Here is a 17727-nt window from a genome sequence, read left to right as displayed (position 1 = left end):
ACCATAAAGCTCTGTACAAATGTCAACCAAAATGGTAAGTGTCACCATCATAATAGCTTACGTAGAGGCAATTTGGTCAAATGCGTAGTGCTGGATGAGGCAGAATCAGGAAAACTTTGTCTCAAATTCCACCTCTGACATTTACAAGCTGTGTGCCCATGAGCAAGTAAGTCATTCTCTGAGCCTCAGTCAATGCTTTAAGACTTATCTAATAACTGATAGATGGGTCACAGTCTCTGTCAGCTCAATACCAATGAAACCACATTTTAAAAATGTAATGCTGTGCAGTTGCACCTTCCATATAGATAAACTGTATGTTTATCATCTAAAGATTAGACTATCTAAGTTTAAAGCCTAAAAGCAGGAGTTTTCTTCTACAAATAGTGAACTTCTTCAGCTATGATGACTCATGGATATAGTCTGCTGAGGCATACAAAAGTTGTGATATACATTGGTGCATAAAGTACCATCAGAGATCCAGCACAGAATGGAACATGTGCTAGATTTGTAGCTAGAGAAACTCTTTAGATCTTAGCTCTGCCGCTTACTAGCTACATGATCCTGACCAAATAATTTAATTAGACCACGATTTCCTTATATATAAAATGGGGAGACTGGACTAGATGGCCTCTCAGGAACTTTTCAGCTTTACATCTATAATCCTATGATCAGCGTAATTACAAATCCTTGCTTTCTATATAGCGCTTTATTGTGACAAGATACTCTATGCATATTTACTTTGAAACTAAGAACCCTTGGGAGGTAAGTGATGTGTTATTATTCATATTTTACTGATGAGGGAACTGAGGCTTCAAAAGGTAGTAACCAATTATTCTAACCCTAAATCTAGTATTCTTTCCACTACACTCTTCTGCTTCTCTAAAGAAAATAAACTCAAATTTGTGAGGATATTTTAAATCTTGACTATGGTATTTCTGGAGAATATGCTACAATACAGGAAGGAATCCTAAACTAACAAAGAGAATGTTCAGCTGGACTAGCAGAGAACTTTTCCGTCTTTAATTTTCACGGTTCTGTAATCTACACCAGATGTGAAGCGCTGAAACTTAAGAGTTCAAAACTTTGAGCTCCAGTCACCACTGAGGTCATAAACACATTTTTATGGTGCTGCTAAGTCTCACACCAAAACAAACTTTTAACAAATCATTTTTTTTTAAAAAAAAAAGCAAAATGAAACAGATAAATTTAACAAATGTACCTTTAAACCACTTGACCTGAGGCAAGGGAACACCAGAGGTTTGACATTCCATAACTGTTGTGTCCCCCAAGGCAACCAAGAGTTCACTCTGAACTACAGTCAACTTTGGGGCATCTGAAAAGGAAGAAGGTATATAATATAATCAGTGTCTAGCATAGTGGTTGCTCCAAAATGCTTTTGGAATGAATAAATGAAGAATTGTGTAAGTATGGACATAGTTGCACTACATAACATATTGTGTATATGCATGATTAAAAGCATAAATGTGAATGCACATAGAAAACAAAGCATTCTTTAAGTAAAAAATTACAATGTTCCCCCAAATAGATGAATACAAAATTAGGAAGTAGATTTCAATAGTTTTAGGCAACAAATTTTTTTAAAAAGCTTCATTAGAAAATAGCAGAGTCAAGGAGAGGAGGACGCTCTTTAAGGGAAAAAAACTTAAACTTTAGTCATTGCACACATGTAACTATAGGAATACATTAATTCAGTACAAATTTGAGAATTGTAAAATATGAATTATAAACTTTTCCAGATTATTTTGATGCTGATGCTAAGTATAGGCAATGAATTTGTATTTTTAGACCAGAAGTAAGATATACAAGGCGTCACAGGTTATTAGGGGTTTGTTTGTTTTTTAGGAAGAAGCAGCAGCAGTATAGAGACTAGAAATTGATAGAAGAAAAAAAGTTAAGGGCATAGTATCTTCACTACCCAATAGTTATTTATCATTAATAGTGAGAAATCCCAATATATCATTATAGATAGAGCTCTAAGCTTAAGGAGCTTAGAGTCAACCCAAGAACATGTGTTTAAACATGAAGTGTTGAAGGTTAATGATTGTTATAAACCATACAAGAAAAATAAAATGAATCACATAAAATGCATACAGTATTAAATAAAATGTCATAATCCATCTTAAATAATGGCAGAGATAATAGTTTGAATGAGCAGAAGGAAAGAAAACTGGATTTGTCTACTTTAGATCTGTAAGATTAAGGAGGATTTGAAACAGCAGGGTGGATCAAAGAATGGGCCAACCATCTGAAAGGTTCCTTGGCTAAACAAAGTATCCACTCACAAATGTTAAAGTTTCAACAAATTATATTTTGCATTTCAAAATGTAAAAAAAACCCAATGTCTCAAAATATGTCTCTTATGATTATCAGTTGCTACAGAGTAATAGCATTTCTATAATTCTTTTTATCATTACTTTTTATCACTCACTGTTGTTTACTGGTATTCAAAAGATGTATACTTGCCAACATATCGCAGAGTAGAAGTCTGTTTAGCTGTCCCAGCCGAGTTACTAGCCAAACACCCATATTCTCCTGCATCTTTGAGAACTGCATTTTTTATAATCAAAGTGCCTTCTGAGGTCATTCTATACCTGGATGAAAAGAGGATCTTATATTGCATTAAACTGGAGACACTGTAATGTAGCAATATCATTGCACAATGTCTTTCTTCAAAGGAAATAATGTATTTTACAGACAATATATAAGGCAATGAATGCGCACAACCATTAGTCTTACCATTTAAGGAGAGGATAAATGAAGGCACCTGGCATCAAATGCTTAAGAGCCTAAAATGAGTTAATGATGGCCCAGGGATACAATCTGGCTCAAAATTCTAGATTCTTTATGCCAAACCCAAAGTAATGGAAGCCCTATGGTTGGAAGCTTTGTTGTTTATGTTCCACATGTTCATTATAACCTTGAAGTGTGGCAAGATTCAATGGCTTTAAAAAACTAACGGAGCATAAAATGTTTGAATATGTAGGATGAGAAAATGGACACTCATCTCTCACAATGTCTGCAACCTATTTCATTAGAACTAATGTCCCTTTTCTCATTTCTATATTGACTTTTAGTGAGAAAAAAATGGTACAATTCTAAGAACATTACCAGAAATGGAATCACTAGACCTGAGTTGTAATCTTGATTATACTACGATTAGCTATGTACTCTTGGGCCAACCCAAACCTCTAGAGAACTGAGACTGTCTGCTCACATATGACAATATTGAAACTTATTCTATGAACCTCATGGCATTGTTCTGATGATCAAATGAGACTGTGAATGTAACAACCTTGTAACCATAAAACTCTCTATAGAAAATGTGTCATTATCAAATTTAGGACCATTTTCCTTAAACAGAGTTCTCAAAACAACAATGGCACCTTAAGACACATTATCTAAATGATATTAAACATCACCTAGCACCTAGCAGAGTTTCTGACACTTAGCAGCCAATAAATATTTGTTATTTGAATAAATATGTTGTTAAGAAGTGCATGTTCTCTACTTAACTTGTGACTGCAATATGAAACTTTACAGAGCAATTCTGAATGACTCCACATGTTGGGATTACTGAGTCATAGGATCAGGGATTTGGAGTTAGAAGCCACTGAGTCCAATCCCCTGGATATACAGTTGAGGAAATGGAGGCACAGAATGGTTCAATGACTTTCTAAGGGTTTCATAGCTAGTATGTGTCTAAGGCAGGATTTGAACCCCAGGCTTCCTCACTCCAAAGTCCAGTATTCTAAAAATTCTTTGATGCCATTCTTTGCAATTTTTCTCATTGCATTTCTTGCTGTATTTTGGGAACATCTGAAAGTGCTAGCTAAGGCATTATCTCCCTTAGTTTCATAAGGGTAATAAAAGAAGTTTCTCTTAGAGCAGAAGTTCTTAACCTTTTTTGTGTCATAGGACCCTCCCCCACATACCTTTGGCAATCTGATGAAGCTTACAGTTTTATGAACGCATAAATAAATGCATAAAATAAAATACATAGGATTACAAAGGAAACCAATTACATTGAAATATGATTATCAAAATTTTTTGAAAAGTTCATAGATCCTTTTAGGAGTTAAAAAACTATCTTCACACCTTAGAAAATAAAGCATGACCCAAGAGCATGATACAATGCCAGTACCTGTGTGAGCCCGTGATAAACAGGTCATTATACGTCCAGACTATCTTTGGTTTGGGGTAACCAGTTGAAGAGCACATGATGGACACCTCAGACCCTGTTGTGAAAGACTGATTCTTGGGCATAACTGTAACTTTGGGTGGCTCTGAAAATTAAAAAAAAAGCAGAATAATAAATATGCACAGTAATATCTCCATTAAACAAAATCTGCTATCAGGTATGAATCTTTGCATGATTCTGTCTTCTGTTTTTCACCTTCTGAGACAATGTCTAAAAATTACTATGAAAACCTTAAAAGCACTGTACTAAATGTTTGCTGGTTTTATTATTATTATTATTATTATTATAATTACTGCTGCTGTTGTAGTTGGTATCCCTCACTCCAGTTCCCTATTCTTACTGAAATCCCTAAAAGCTTCTAGTATGTTCCCATTCAATGACTGGTTCCCAGCTTGGACTGTGGATTAATAAAGTCAGACTGAGGGAAGCAAAAGATCTTAGCTCTTAAGATCAACTCGGTCTTTAGTTTGTGTAGTTTCTCCATCCCTTGCTGACTTCTGGAGTTCTAACTTTTATCCCAAACCATGGATTCTAGAAAATTTCAAAATCCTGTGCCTCGCATTCAAGGCCATTCAAAATATGGCATCTCCATATCTTTATAACCGTATCTCATAATTCTACTCTCTAAACCTCTTTACACTGCTCAAAAGGGACTACTTCATACATGCTATGTATCATTCTAATTCCATGGCTTTGCTTACATTTTTCCTTTTTCCTGAAATGCCCGTGTTGAAGTACTACTTATCCTTTAGAGTCCAACTCATATACCATCTCCTTTGTGAAAGAGATGACCCTGGACCCTCAAGGCAGCAACTATCTCCCTTGGCTCTCAAATTAGACATTGTCTATACTTTGCTTGTTTGATGTTGGGTATTTTAGTCAAAGGTATTTATGTCCCATTCCCCAACAGACTGTAATTTCCATGAGGTCAAGGACCATTTCATATCTAAACCAGGTGTCTGCTTCAGCATCTATCATAGTGTTTTGTGCACAATTGGTACTTAATAAATGGCACTTAATAAATACAAGTAAATTGGTATTTAATAAATGAATGAATGAATCTAATGCCTGGATACTTCACCAACCTATTTGTGATAGAATCACCTGTGAAATGTGATGCTATTGAAAAGGATATTTTACAAACATTTTCATGAGAGAAAATGAAGATTAATACAGTGCCCAAGTGTACCTTTACAAAGTATCCAAACATAAAGAATAAAGGATTTCTTCCTTTTTTCCCTCTTTTGGTCATTTTTATCCTCATTATTTTTTTATTTAAATTTATTTATTTAACATATTTGGTTTTCAGCATTGATTTTCACAACAGTTTGAATTACAAATTTTCTCCCCATTTCTACCCTCCCCCCCACTCCAAGATGGCATATATTCTGGTTGCCCTGTTCCCCAGTCAGCCCTCCCCTCTATCACCCTCCTCCCCTTTCATCCCCTTTTCCCTTCCTTTCTTGTAGGGCAAGATAAATTTCTACGCCCCATTGCCTGCGTATCTTATTTTTTAGTTGCATGCAAAAACTTTTTTTTGTTGTTTTTGAACATCTGTTTTTAAAACTTTGAGTTCCAAATTCTCTCCCCTCTTCCCTTCCCACCCACCCTCCCTCAGAAGTCGAGCAATTCAACCTAGGCCACATGTGTATCATTATGTATAACCCTTCCACACTACTCATGTTGTGAAAGACTAACTTCATTTTGCTCCTTCCCAACCTATCCCGCTTTATTAAATTTTCTCCCTTGACCCTATCCCCTTTCCAAAGTGTTTATTTTGATTACCTCCACCCCGATCTGCCCTCCCCTCCATCATTCCCCCCACCTTTTATTTTTTTTTATCTTCCTCCCTCTTCTTTCCTGTGGGGTAAGATACCCAACAGAGTATGTATGGTATTCCCTCCTCAGGCCAAATCTGATGAGAGCAAGGTTCACTCATTCCCCCCTCACCTGCCCTCTCCCCTCCTCCCACAGAACTTCTTCCTCTTGCCACCTTTATGCGAGATAATCCACCCCATTCTATCTCTCCCTATCCCCCTCTCTCAGTATGTTGCTCTCTCATCCCTTAATTTCATTTTATTTCTTTTAGATATCTTCCCTTCATCTTCAACTCACCCTGTGTCTGCTCTCTCTCTTTTACATATATATATATATATATATACACACACACACATATATATATACATACATACACATACATACATATACACATAGATATATACATACATACACATTCACTTCTATATATACATAAACATATATATATGTGTGTGTGTATATATATATATATATATATGCATATTCCCTTCATCTACCCTAATACTGAGGTCTCATGAATCATACACATCATCTTTCCATGTAGGAATGTAAACAAAACAGTTCAACTTTAGTAAGGCCCTTGCAATTTCTGTTTGTTGATTACCTTTTCATGCTTCTCTTGATTCTTGTGTTTGAAAGTCAAATTTTCTATTCAGTTCTGGTCTTTTCACTGAGAAAGCTTGAAAGTCCTCTATTTTATTGAAAATCCATATTTTGCCTTGGAGCATGATACTCAGTTTTGCTGGGTAGGTGATTCTAGGTTTTAATCCTAGCTCCATTGACCTCTGGAATATCATATTCCAAGCCCTTCGATCTCTTAATGTAGAAGCTGCCAGATCTTGGGTTATTCTGATTGGGTTTCCACAATATTCAAATTGTTTCTTTCTGGCTGCTTGCAGTATTTTCTCCTTGATCTGGGAGCTCTGGAATTTGGTGACAATATTCCTAGGAGATTTCTTTTTGGGATCTATTTGAGGAGGCGATCGATGGATTCTTTCAATTTCTATTTTGCCCTGTGGCTCTAGAATATCAGGGCAGTTCTCCTTCATAATTTCTTGAAAGATGGTATCTAGGCTCTTATTTTGATCATGGCTTTCAGGTAGTCCAATAATTTTTAAATTCTCTCTCCTGGATCTATTTTCCAGGTCAGTGGTTTTTCCAAGGAGATAGTTCACATTGTCTTCCATTTTTTCATTCCTTTGGTTCTGTTTTATAATATCCTGATTTCTCATAAAGTCACTAGCTTCCACTTGCTCCAATCTAATTTTTAAAGTAGTATTTTCTTCAGTGGTCTTTTGGACCTCCTTTTCCATTTGGCTAATTCTGCCTTTCAAGGCATTCTTCTCCTCATTGGCTTTTTGGAGCTCTTTTGCCATTTGAGTTAATCTGGTTTTTAAGGTGTTGTTTTCTTCAGTGTATTTTTCAGTATTTTTTTGGGTCTCCTTTAGCAAGTCATTGACTTGTTTTTCATGGTTTTCTCACATCCTTCTCATTTCTCTTCCCAATTTTTCCTCTACTTCTCTAACTTGCTTTTCCAAATCCTTTTTGAGCTCTTCCATGGCCTGAGACCAGTTCATGTTTTTCTTGGAGGCTTTTGTTGTAGGCTCTATGACTTTGTTGTCTTCTTTAGGCTGTATGTTTTGGTGTTCTTTGTCACCAAAGAAAGAATCCAAAATCTGAGACTGAATCTGGGTGTGCTTTCGCTGCCTGGCCATATTCCCAACCAACTAACTTGACCCTTGAGTTTTTCAGTGGGGTATGACTGCTTGCAGACTAACGAGTTCTATGTTCCACATTTGGGGGGGAGGTGCCAGCTCTGTCACCCCAGCACTCCTCCTTCCCCAAGAACCCCCAGCCCAAACTGGGCTCAAATCTTCAGCAGGCCATGCACTCCTGCTCTGATCTGCCACTTAATTCCTCCCACCAGGTGGGCCTGGGGCCAGAAGCAGCAGCAACTGTAGCTGCCCCGCCTCCGCTGCCCCCGGGGCTGGAAGCTGAACCATGAACTCCTTCCACTCCTGCAGCTTTTCCCATTAACCTTCTCCGCAGTCTTTGGTGTTTGTGGGTCGAGGGGTCTGGTAACTGCCGCAGCTCACATATTCAGGGCGCTAGGGGCCCCATCCGCCCGACTCCAAGTTTGGTTGTTCCACGCTGCTCAGGCTGGGCTCTGCTCCACTCCGTTCCCAGCTCCCAGCTCCCAACTCCGTGTGGAATAGACCTCACCCAGAGACCATCCAGGCTGTCCTGGGCTGGAGCCCTGCTTCCCTCTGCTGTTCTGTGGGTTCTGACGTTCTAGAATTGGTTCAGAGCCATTTTTTATAGGTTTTTGGAGGGACTCGGTACGGAGCTCATTCTAGTCCCAGCTTACCAGCTGCCATCTTGGCCTTTTATCCTCATTATAAATGGAAATGTGATGCAACAGAACCAATGTACATATGTTACTTCTGCAGTGTTGAGCAAGGGATTAGATTTAGCCCCTTCCTTTTGGCAGGTTGTACCACATTCCTCTCTTCTTGTTTTATATTGTATGGTTCAAACTATGAAAAACTATTTGGGATGGTTTTCAGAACTCTGGGTCTCACGGACAGTTCTATGAGCCTGAAGTTGGTTCTTATCATAGACAGGAGTGATAACCACTATCTTGCAAACAGTAGGTGTTTAATAAATGTTCTCTGAAGAGAACTGAATTGAATCGAGAAATAGGAGATCAGAGACTAACTGGTTGTTAAGTTTGAATTATGATTCCATCTGGGACACATCAATTCTGAAATACTGGAAAACTGTCCATGCATGTGTGGGTGTTGCAGGGAATCATCCTTCAGAAGAGTAAGTGAAGAAGGGATGTTTCTTGTTATTTCTTGTTTATTGAGCACCTACATTGTGCTAAAATTTTGCAAAAGAAAAGTGCTTTACGTGTCCAGCTTGTACTGGCACGATAATGCTGTAGAGTTTCAGGAGGCTTTCAGGACATTCACCCAAACGTGATCCGGTAAGCTGCTGTTGCCTATCCAGCTTATTATTCCTGAGCTTCTCTGGCACTGGTCCCAGCAATGACTCCACTCCCACCCACTGCAGTTCAGATATCAAAGTGAAAGAAAACATCAATTACCCACACCAGGATGCAGAGAGCTAAAAGGTCACTTTGCAAATAAAGTGGGGATACAGGCTGCTGCTAAGGGTCACAAAATAAGTATGGATGCAATGCACAGATGTGATGACATCACCCCCACAAAAGGTGAGAGATCTGCTCTGGCACTAGAAAGGATATTACCACTTTAAAAAAACAATAACGATGGCCCATCTTATGAAGTAGTTTAGGAACTGATGAACAGTAGGGCCTATGGCAGGGAAACAAAGGGTCTGACATGACCGAACAACTGAAGAACAAGAGCTATGTGGTAAAAGTGCAATAAACACTGGCTTTGAAGTCACAGGCCCTAAGCGCAAACCTGAGCACTGCCACTTATTACATGGGTAACCCTGGGCAACTGACTTAATCTTCATCAGCCTCATTTCATCATCTGCAAAAAGAGAGATGGATTACCCAGGTTCCAAGGTCCCTTCTTGCTCTAAATCAGTGATCCTACAATCCCACCAGAACCTTTCTTTCCCTGCTGCCTGAATCCTGGCATCCCAGTTTCCACTATATCTCTCATAAACAGCCCCATCTATTTATTCATGCAGCTACCATTGTGGTTAGTCAGGCTTTCCTTACTTCTTCCACAGACTATTACAAATGAGTTGTAATTTATTGCGCTTTTATATTCTATTTTGCATTAAACTATTTATTTTTCCTATAAGATAGTAAATTATTTTAGGGCAAGTACTTATTTTTGTATTTCTTACAGAATCAATGTACAGTGCATTCAACAACTTTTTTGAATAAAGAAATTTATAAGGAAAAATTAATTTTATTATAACAACTTTTAAACATTTGAAGAATCTGAAGAATGAGGAAACTGAAATATACTTATTTTGTATTGCTCTCAAGGGTAAAATTGGGATCATCGTATATTATTTATATATGTACCTATCTATCTGCAGTGCCTGTTTAAATATATGTATTGATATACTAACTCAATGGAATTACAAAGGCATCATGTCCAATGACAGAAGATATACATGAGTACGCATATGCACATACACATATCTGTACATAATATATGTATATTTTTAATATTGTTTCATCAGCTATGATGCCTTAAGTCATAGCATATTGTCTCTGCTAGTCTTTCTTGAGGGCAACTATAATTTTTACTGCTTCATCTGAAACCATGATTGCAATTCTTGCTTTGGGGATTCACTTAGAATAGATTTAATTCCTTAAAGCCCCTTACTTTAGTTGTTTTTCCTGAAGGAATCAAATTATTTGGTTGTTTTCTAATCACTCTGCAGCTCTCCTCATGAGTGAATTTTAATTCTTGACATTTAAGGTTTTAATTGCTGTTTGGTTTTTCCTCCATCAAATTATTACAGAAAAAAGACTTAAAAATTGAAGAGTTATTGGAGTGTAGAATCTGGAATCCGAAGAGTCGAGCTTGAATTCAAGCTCTACCACTCTGTGTGACCTTGGGCAAAAGTCCTTAACTCTCTATGCCTCTGTTTCCTTATATTTAACATGAGATTAGTATCAAAGACAATTACATTTTCTTCACAATTCTCAGTTCATGATCTTGAACAACTAAACATTGAACAATGAACAACTAAAGCATTAGGCAGAAATTCACTACATCAAAAATTACTTTTTGTACTCTGGTTTTCAAGGTATTTATTTACATTGTGTGGGGCTTTAACTGTGAATTTGTAAGAGCTGTATTTACCAGTAAAATACATAGTTGCATGGCAAATAACAGTGATATTCCAAATTATTCACTCAGAGTAAACATTGCTTTGCTTTGCCCTATGACTCAGTTCCACATGAGGAGTTCATAATGAAATCAATTAAAATCTCTCTAATGGAATAGATATGTCAAAAGGGGTAAGTGAATAGTTACTGCCATCTACAGTTGCAACACAAATATCTGTTGCAAAATTTCCAACACCCTTGTACAACCTATTGTAACATTCAATGACACCTGTTTCAAATAACTGCTCAGATTTGCAAAGAACCTTTCCTTCAAGGAAGTTAACACACACTGATGCCTTCCTCATTTATCCTCACATTCCAGCTCATTTAAGCTGTACACTAACCTTGTACAGAATTTTCAAATCTAGCGTGACATATTATGTGAACAATGAATTACACTACTTTAGTATGTTTCACACATTTTCAGCAAATATTACTAATATGATGTAATTTCTAAATTGTCAGGATGAACTAGTTTAAGAAATCTTTTGGGGAAAAACTTCCATATATCTAAAACTGTCAACTTCGTAGATCCTAAGTTTTTCCATGTGAATTTGTTTTTGTGTATTAATGGAAATAATGTAACATAGGTCATAAATGGACAAGAAACTAATGATTTGGCAGAATCTCAAGCTGCTGCTTTGATAGCAATGTCATTAAAATTGGCACCCCAAACTGAAAGATTAGCAACACAACCAACTCTTTCTTATAACCTGCCATGTATATTTTGAGGTATAGTTCACCAAACCTTGTTTCTACCAATAAATCAATAGTTATTAAGGACCTATTTATGGCCCAAATTGGCAAAGCGTTGTGGGAGAAACTGAAGAAGTATAAGATGTGCTCATTTCCCTCAAGGACCTTATTATGCAGTTAGAGAGATTAAAGCTAACAACAAAAATGTAAACAACACAGAGTAGGATATACTTGTCCTGAATTATGCTGTATAAACAAAAAGTACATTTGGACTGTCTAAAGTCTACAAGACCTAGAGAGATCTAGTAAATCTTTTTTGAAGGAAAACATAACTTGAGCTGATCCAGTTGTCATCTTCATTTTCTTCTTCTTCTTCTTCCTCCTCCTCCTTCTCTTTCTTCTTCTCCTGTTTCTTCTTCTTCTTCTTCTTCTTCTTCTTCTTCTTCTTCTTCTTCTTCTTCTTCTTCTGCTTCTTCTGCTTCTGCTTCTTCTTCTTCATCGTGCATCTTCTTCATCAGCATTTTAAAGTTTGCAAAGTACTTTTCCATAATTCTCATTCTAGCCTCATGATAACTCCGTGAGATGGATGCTGTTGTTATTTTACTCCTTTTTTATAAATGAGGAAACTGAGGCAGTGTTCCCTGGCACGGAACTGTCTGAGGCTGGATGTGAGCTCAGAGCTTCCTAAGCAGCTGGGTGGTACAGTGGATGAAGTGCTGGGCCTGGGGTGGGGTGGGGTCTGGAAGACTCATCTTCCTGAGTTCAAATCTGACCTGATACTTACTAGTTGTGCTATCCTAGGAAAGTCACTTAACCCTGTTTGCCTCAGTTTTTCACCTGTAAAATGAGATGGAGAAGGAAATGGCAAACCACTCCAGTATCTTTGCCAAGAAAACCCCAAATTGGGGCACAGAGAATAAGACACTACTGAAAAACAACTTAACAACAACAACAACAAACTCCCTGATGCCAGGTCCAGTATTCTACTCACCGTACATCAAACCAAAGCATTTGCAATGGCAAAGGGAAAAATGAGCAACTTCCAAACAAGGGGACCATCAGCAAAAATACAAAGGCATGGAAATGTCATGTTTGTGGAATAGTTAAGAGAATGACCTGACTGAAGCAGAGAGTAAATAATGCTAAAGAACATATATGGGTGGGAGGGAGCCAAATATACGAAAGGCAAAGCCACAGAGAAGAAGTCTGACTTGAAGCATTAAGGGCATTCAAGATTTCTGCTCCAAGGAAATGTATCATGACTTAAAAAAAGTTTTTGTCCTGCAGGAATATAACTGATTATAGGAAGGCATACAAATACACTACTGCAAGAGCTATCACTTAATTGAACTATCTGGAAAGCAATCTGGAATTATGCAAGAAAAGCAACTATACATCACACTCTAATCCAATGATCCCATTACTGCCCAGATACCTCAAAGAACTCAGATATTCAATAAATGAATGTAATGCAATATTACTGCAGTAAGATATGAGAAATTCAGAAGAATATAAGATGATTGGTCTGAGTTGAAGCATAGTGAAATAAGCAGAATAAAAACGGATAATATATCCAATAACTGCAATAATCTAATTGAAAAGACAAGTATAAGAAAGCTGGGTTGAGTAACTGGAAAACCAATAATGGTCCTAAAAGACAGATAATGAAACAAATGCCCTAAAACTGAGAAAGAGGTGGGAGCACTGCCAGGCATGGCCCCTGTATATGGTATTTTTTTTTTACTTAACCATTTTTCTTTGTTATAAGGTTCAATTTTGAAAGGGGGGTTTCTAGAAATAACTTCAATGTAAAATCAAAAGATACTGATGAATCCTTTAAAAATTAATTAGAGAAAGGGCATCCTAGAATCTGGGAGTTGTTACTCCTAAAGTAGCTTATATGATAAAGGTCTGGATAACAGAGGTGACAGTGGTAATGGTGAAAAGGGGGCAGACATAAGGGAGATCTTGGAGGAAATGCCAACCTGTCTTAATGACTAAATATAAGGATTAAAGGAGAAGAGTGAAGCCAAAAGACATCTAAGGTATTGGACCTAGATTACTAGAAAAATAGGACTGACAGATTTAGGGGAGTCAGTGGAAGCCCAGGGGGAACTGGTTCTTAGTAAAAACCAAAGGTTCAATAATAGACATGTTCAGGCAATCATGAAATAATTTTTTTAAAACCCTATAAGCAATATTAAGTGCAGGACTAAAGTGCAAATGAGAAAGGGTCAGAAATATGCATTCATGTGCATAAATACATTTATTTTGCATATAAATATAATGTATAGCATACATTTTACTAGTAATAACGCCTACACTTTTGAGAGAAAACTCAATAAAAAGAAAGGCAAAATTTACCATGGAATTTTTAAAATGTCTATTACATAATATATAATATATTAAAATGTCTATCATATATTATAATAATCAGCATAAATCTTATTATACATAGGTCAGGAGGAATATTCTCCAATTTTACTCTGTTCTTTTGAACTCCAAAATGGATATCCAATTGGGTATATTTCAATTACCATTTATCAAGCTTTTACTCTGAACAAGACATCAAAATCTACAAATCAAAATAACCATTTCTCCACTATTATCAAAGTTCTACAAACATCTGCTTTGAAAAGTATGCCAGATAAAATGGCATTCACCTACTAGAAGGAAACATCTGTACAATTTTATATATTGGTACTCGGACCATTGTAAAGGAGGCTGCTATCACATGTAAACACCCACTGAGAGATATGTTTTCAATTTTGCTCATTTCATTATATAAATATGCATGAAAAATGACTACTTAAATCTCATGTTGCTACCAATCATTACTATCATCATTATTACTACTGCTACTACTAGCTAGCATTTACATAGCATGTTAAGTTTTTCAGAGTGCTTTCTCATTTGACCCTCACGATAACCCTATGTGGTAGATGCTACTATTTTACAGTTAAGGAAATTGCAGGAGACAGCTGAAATGCCTTGCCCAGGTTTACATATATAAGTGTCTGAGGCTGAATTTGAACTCGGTTGTTCTTGACTCCAGGTCTAGTGCTCTACCCACTGTGCCACCTAGCTGCCAACTAATAGTTATAAGGTAACAGACCTTCCTCAGGATGTATAACACAACACACAAACCAAGGTGGTCATTCAGATGGGTATGTTTATAACGCAGTGTACATGTATTTTACACAAATATTTCATCCTCACCATTAAATATTGATTGAGCATCCACTGCCCTCTTAGCATGGGCTAAGTCATAGAAATACATCATGACATGGTTCCTACCCTTGAATAGACTTAGTGCTACAAAATATGGAGTGAAAATGAGAAAAATTACATTTAGGATAGAAAAATGCTAAATGAGGGTTACAAGAATCCAGGCATTGAGGTGCAGCAGACAGAGGAGTAGAATTACAGTCTGGAAGACCTCCTCAAATACTTAATAATTTCTGACAAAGGCCAAGTCGTTTAATCTCTCTGAGCGTGTTTCCTAGAGAAACTGGAGAAACTAGAGATAATGACCCCTGTAACAGCCACAAAACAGAGATGTTCAATGGCTCAAATGAAATAAGGTATTTAAGCATTTTGAAAACTTTAAGATGCTATTAAATGGCAGTTATTTTTCAGTAAAGGAGGAGTCCCTGGAGAAGTTTTTATGGAGAGGTAAGATTTGAGTTGGATTCTGAAGAATGGGCTTTGCCCTTTGAGAATGAGTAATAAATTAGATTCTTCACTCATTCTCTGATTTCTCTTAAGCTTCCTAATGTGGTCAAGTTGATGGCTCAGTGGAGAGGGTGACAGACTTGAAGTTGGAAAAATATGAGTTGAAAGCTTGCCTTATTTACTGTGAGAGCCTAAGAAAGGCACAACTTCTCAGAGACTCAGTTTCCTCATCTATAAAAAGAATATAACATAGAACTTAACTAAGAGGGTTGTTGTGAAGATCAAGTGAGACGTACGAATCTTAAGTAACTCCATAAACACTGGATGTTATTATTATGATTTATTATTGCTATTATGAAGACAACCAAGATAGGACAGTGGCATTAGCTCATAAAACAAATTGTCCACATTTGCTGAAACAAGGGGAATTCATCAGTTATGTGATAGCAACTTCTAATAGAAGGAAAATAAACATAGACTATCACTGCTTTCTGTAGCAAACCATAGCTTGTATGAAGAGAGTCCTAAGGAGATTTTGACTCTGTTGAAATTTTCTCCTGAATTCTGTTCAGTTTATTTTCTAATTTATAGAGGAGGGACAGCTTGGCACCTTATCTTATGCAAAAATGTTCACAGGAATCATCACATAATAACAAACGCAGATACAAAGCTGGTAAGAGGAGATATCCCATGAGCTATTTCTCGGTTCCTTAGTATTCTTTTGTTATTACTTGCATTCCAGCAATAAAATCTGAGTAAATACTCTCAACTTTATTTAAAAAAACAAACCACATACACGAACCTTATACTTCTGGCATTTCTGAAAAATCTAAGAAAACTAGTTCATAATGGTTTCTGAATTTCTTCCCATTTGTGGGGAGAAAAAAACTGAAAATAACAAAAACAAAAAAACCCAAACTCTTATTTCCCCTAAATAAGTAGATAGAGCAGCATAAGCTGCTAAATGAGAAAGTTGGAAAAGATTGATTATTGAGCCTGTAAACCTGTCCAATTTCTCTTAAATCAAACAGGACTCAACAATCTGTTTTAGGATCTTTGACCCATCCTCCAATCGTCTGCATTTCCTGTGTTAAGAAGTTAACTTCAAAAAGAAATGTAATGACTATCATTGAGCCTGCTGAGAATCGTAATTAGCAGCTGTGTACCATTGTAACAGATGTGTACCTACTGATTTAGATCATTTAGTTTAAAACACATTGACATTACTCTCAAATAAAGAATGTAACTTCCTTTTATTTCCTGTTCTGAATAGGATGATAAGAGACTCCTGTTAGTCATGCTAATAATTTTTAAATTAAAACTCTGGGTATATGGAGAAACAAACTTAACAATTGACTTATCACAAGGCCAATTTATAATGTACCAACATGCTCCAAGAAATCTTCCTCAACTTTCATTTTTTCTTTACTGTTACTAAGGGAAATAGCAAAATTAAACATTTTAGCATTTCAAAATGTATACTAATATAGCCTAGGCTGGTCTGGGCAAGCAGATTGTATTTCTCTAACCATCTCATCTACCTATGATCTGAATATTTTTCTCCCATGGGTTTAACTTACAACTCCTAGAACATTTCCTAATCCTAGAGCCCCTAAGGTCATCTAACAAGGCACCAAGATTCTGGTCTAAAAGTTTCCAAATCAAGTACCTCCAGAGCTCCCTTGGTGATACAGTGGGGAAAGACGGGGACACAGTATAAAGAAATTGGAAGAGAGACACATATACAGACAGACAGAAAGAAATGACTATAGACAAGCCAGGAAGCAGAAAGACAGATGAGAGAGGAGGCAGAGGAGAGGGAGAGAGAGGGGGAAAGAAAAGTAAAAGAGAAAAGAAAAAGGGAGAGGAGAAAAGATAGGAAAAGGAGGGAGGGAGATGGAGGGAGAGACAGAGACACAGACAAGATACAAAGATGGAATGGAGGAAGATAGAGGAGATGATATCTAGAGGAATATGGAATTCATGATTGGCCATCCAGGGGTCTCTCTTCTTATAATGGAGTGTCAAATTTAATTGAATTATTCCTTTCTCGAAATCTTAGCCTATAAATTTATTCAAATTCTATCATGTCTACTTTGGGGACAAAAATGGGAAGCCAATTAATCATTAAATAGGCTTTACCTATTTAGTATTTAGTATTGACTTTTCTGTAATTTCTCATCTTGCTGCCTCTTAATCCCTCTGCAGAAAAGAAGAGAAAAAGCATATCAGATCCCAAAGTAGAATGATGCTGATTCATTAACTGACCAATAGATCGTACACCAGCAGCAAAGCACTTTCATAGGGATATAGCTTGTTTTTATGCAAATTTGGATTTATGGAAGGTGAGGAAGTAAGGCGAGAAGATAATACATTGATTATAAATTGAAATTATGGTGAATTTTAGTGGAAAAAAAGTAATTGAACTATGTAGACATCTTCCTAAAATAAGCATGATATTTATTATCTTATT

The 17727-nt window shown here is 36.7% G+C and overlaps 1 protein-coding gene across 1 annotated transcript in view; it reads right to left on the bottom strand.

Moving 5' to 3' along the window:
* HMCN1 (hemicentin 1) overlaps positions 1–17727 on the bottom strand; it is a 523850-nt gene that overhangs the window by 267110 nt on the left and 239013 nt on the right. The window contains exons 12-14 of the mRNA XM_036757836.1: positions 4163–4304; positions 2485–2612; positions 1220–1333 (exon numbers count right to left, since the gene is read on the bottom strand). Coding sequence (XP_036613731.1) covers positions 1220–1333; positions 2485–2612; positions 4163–4304 — 384 coding nt within the window. The remainder of the gene's footprint in view (positions 1–1219; positions 1334–2484; positions 2613–4162; positions 4305–17727) is intronic.

The sequence above is a fragment of the Trichosurus vulpecula genome, chromosome 4 (assembly GCF_011100635.1).
Source record: "Trichosurus vulpecula isolate mTriVul1 chromosome 4, mTriVul1.pri, whole genome shotgun sequence".
NCBI lineage: Eukaryota > Metazoa > Chordata > Mammalia > Diprotodontia > Phalangeridae > Trichosurus > Trichosurus vulpecula.
The sequence above is the reverse complement of the archived record's forward strand: the minus strand, read 5'-3'. Positions and strand labels throughout refer to the sequence as shown.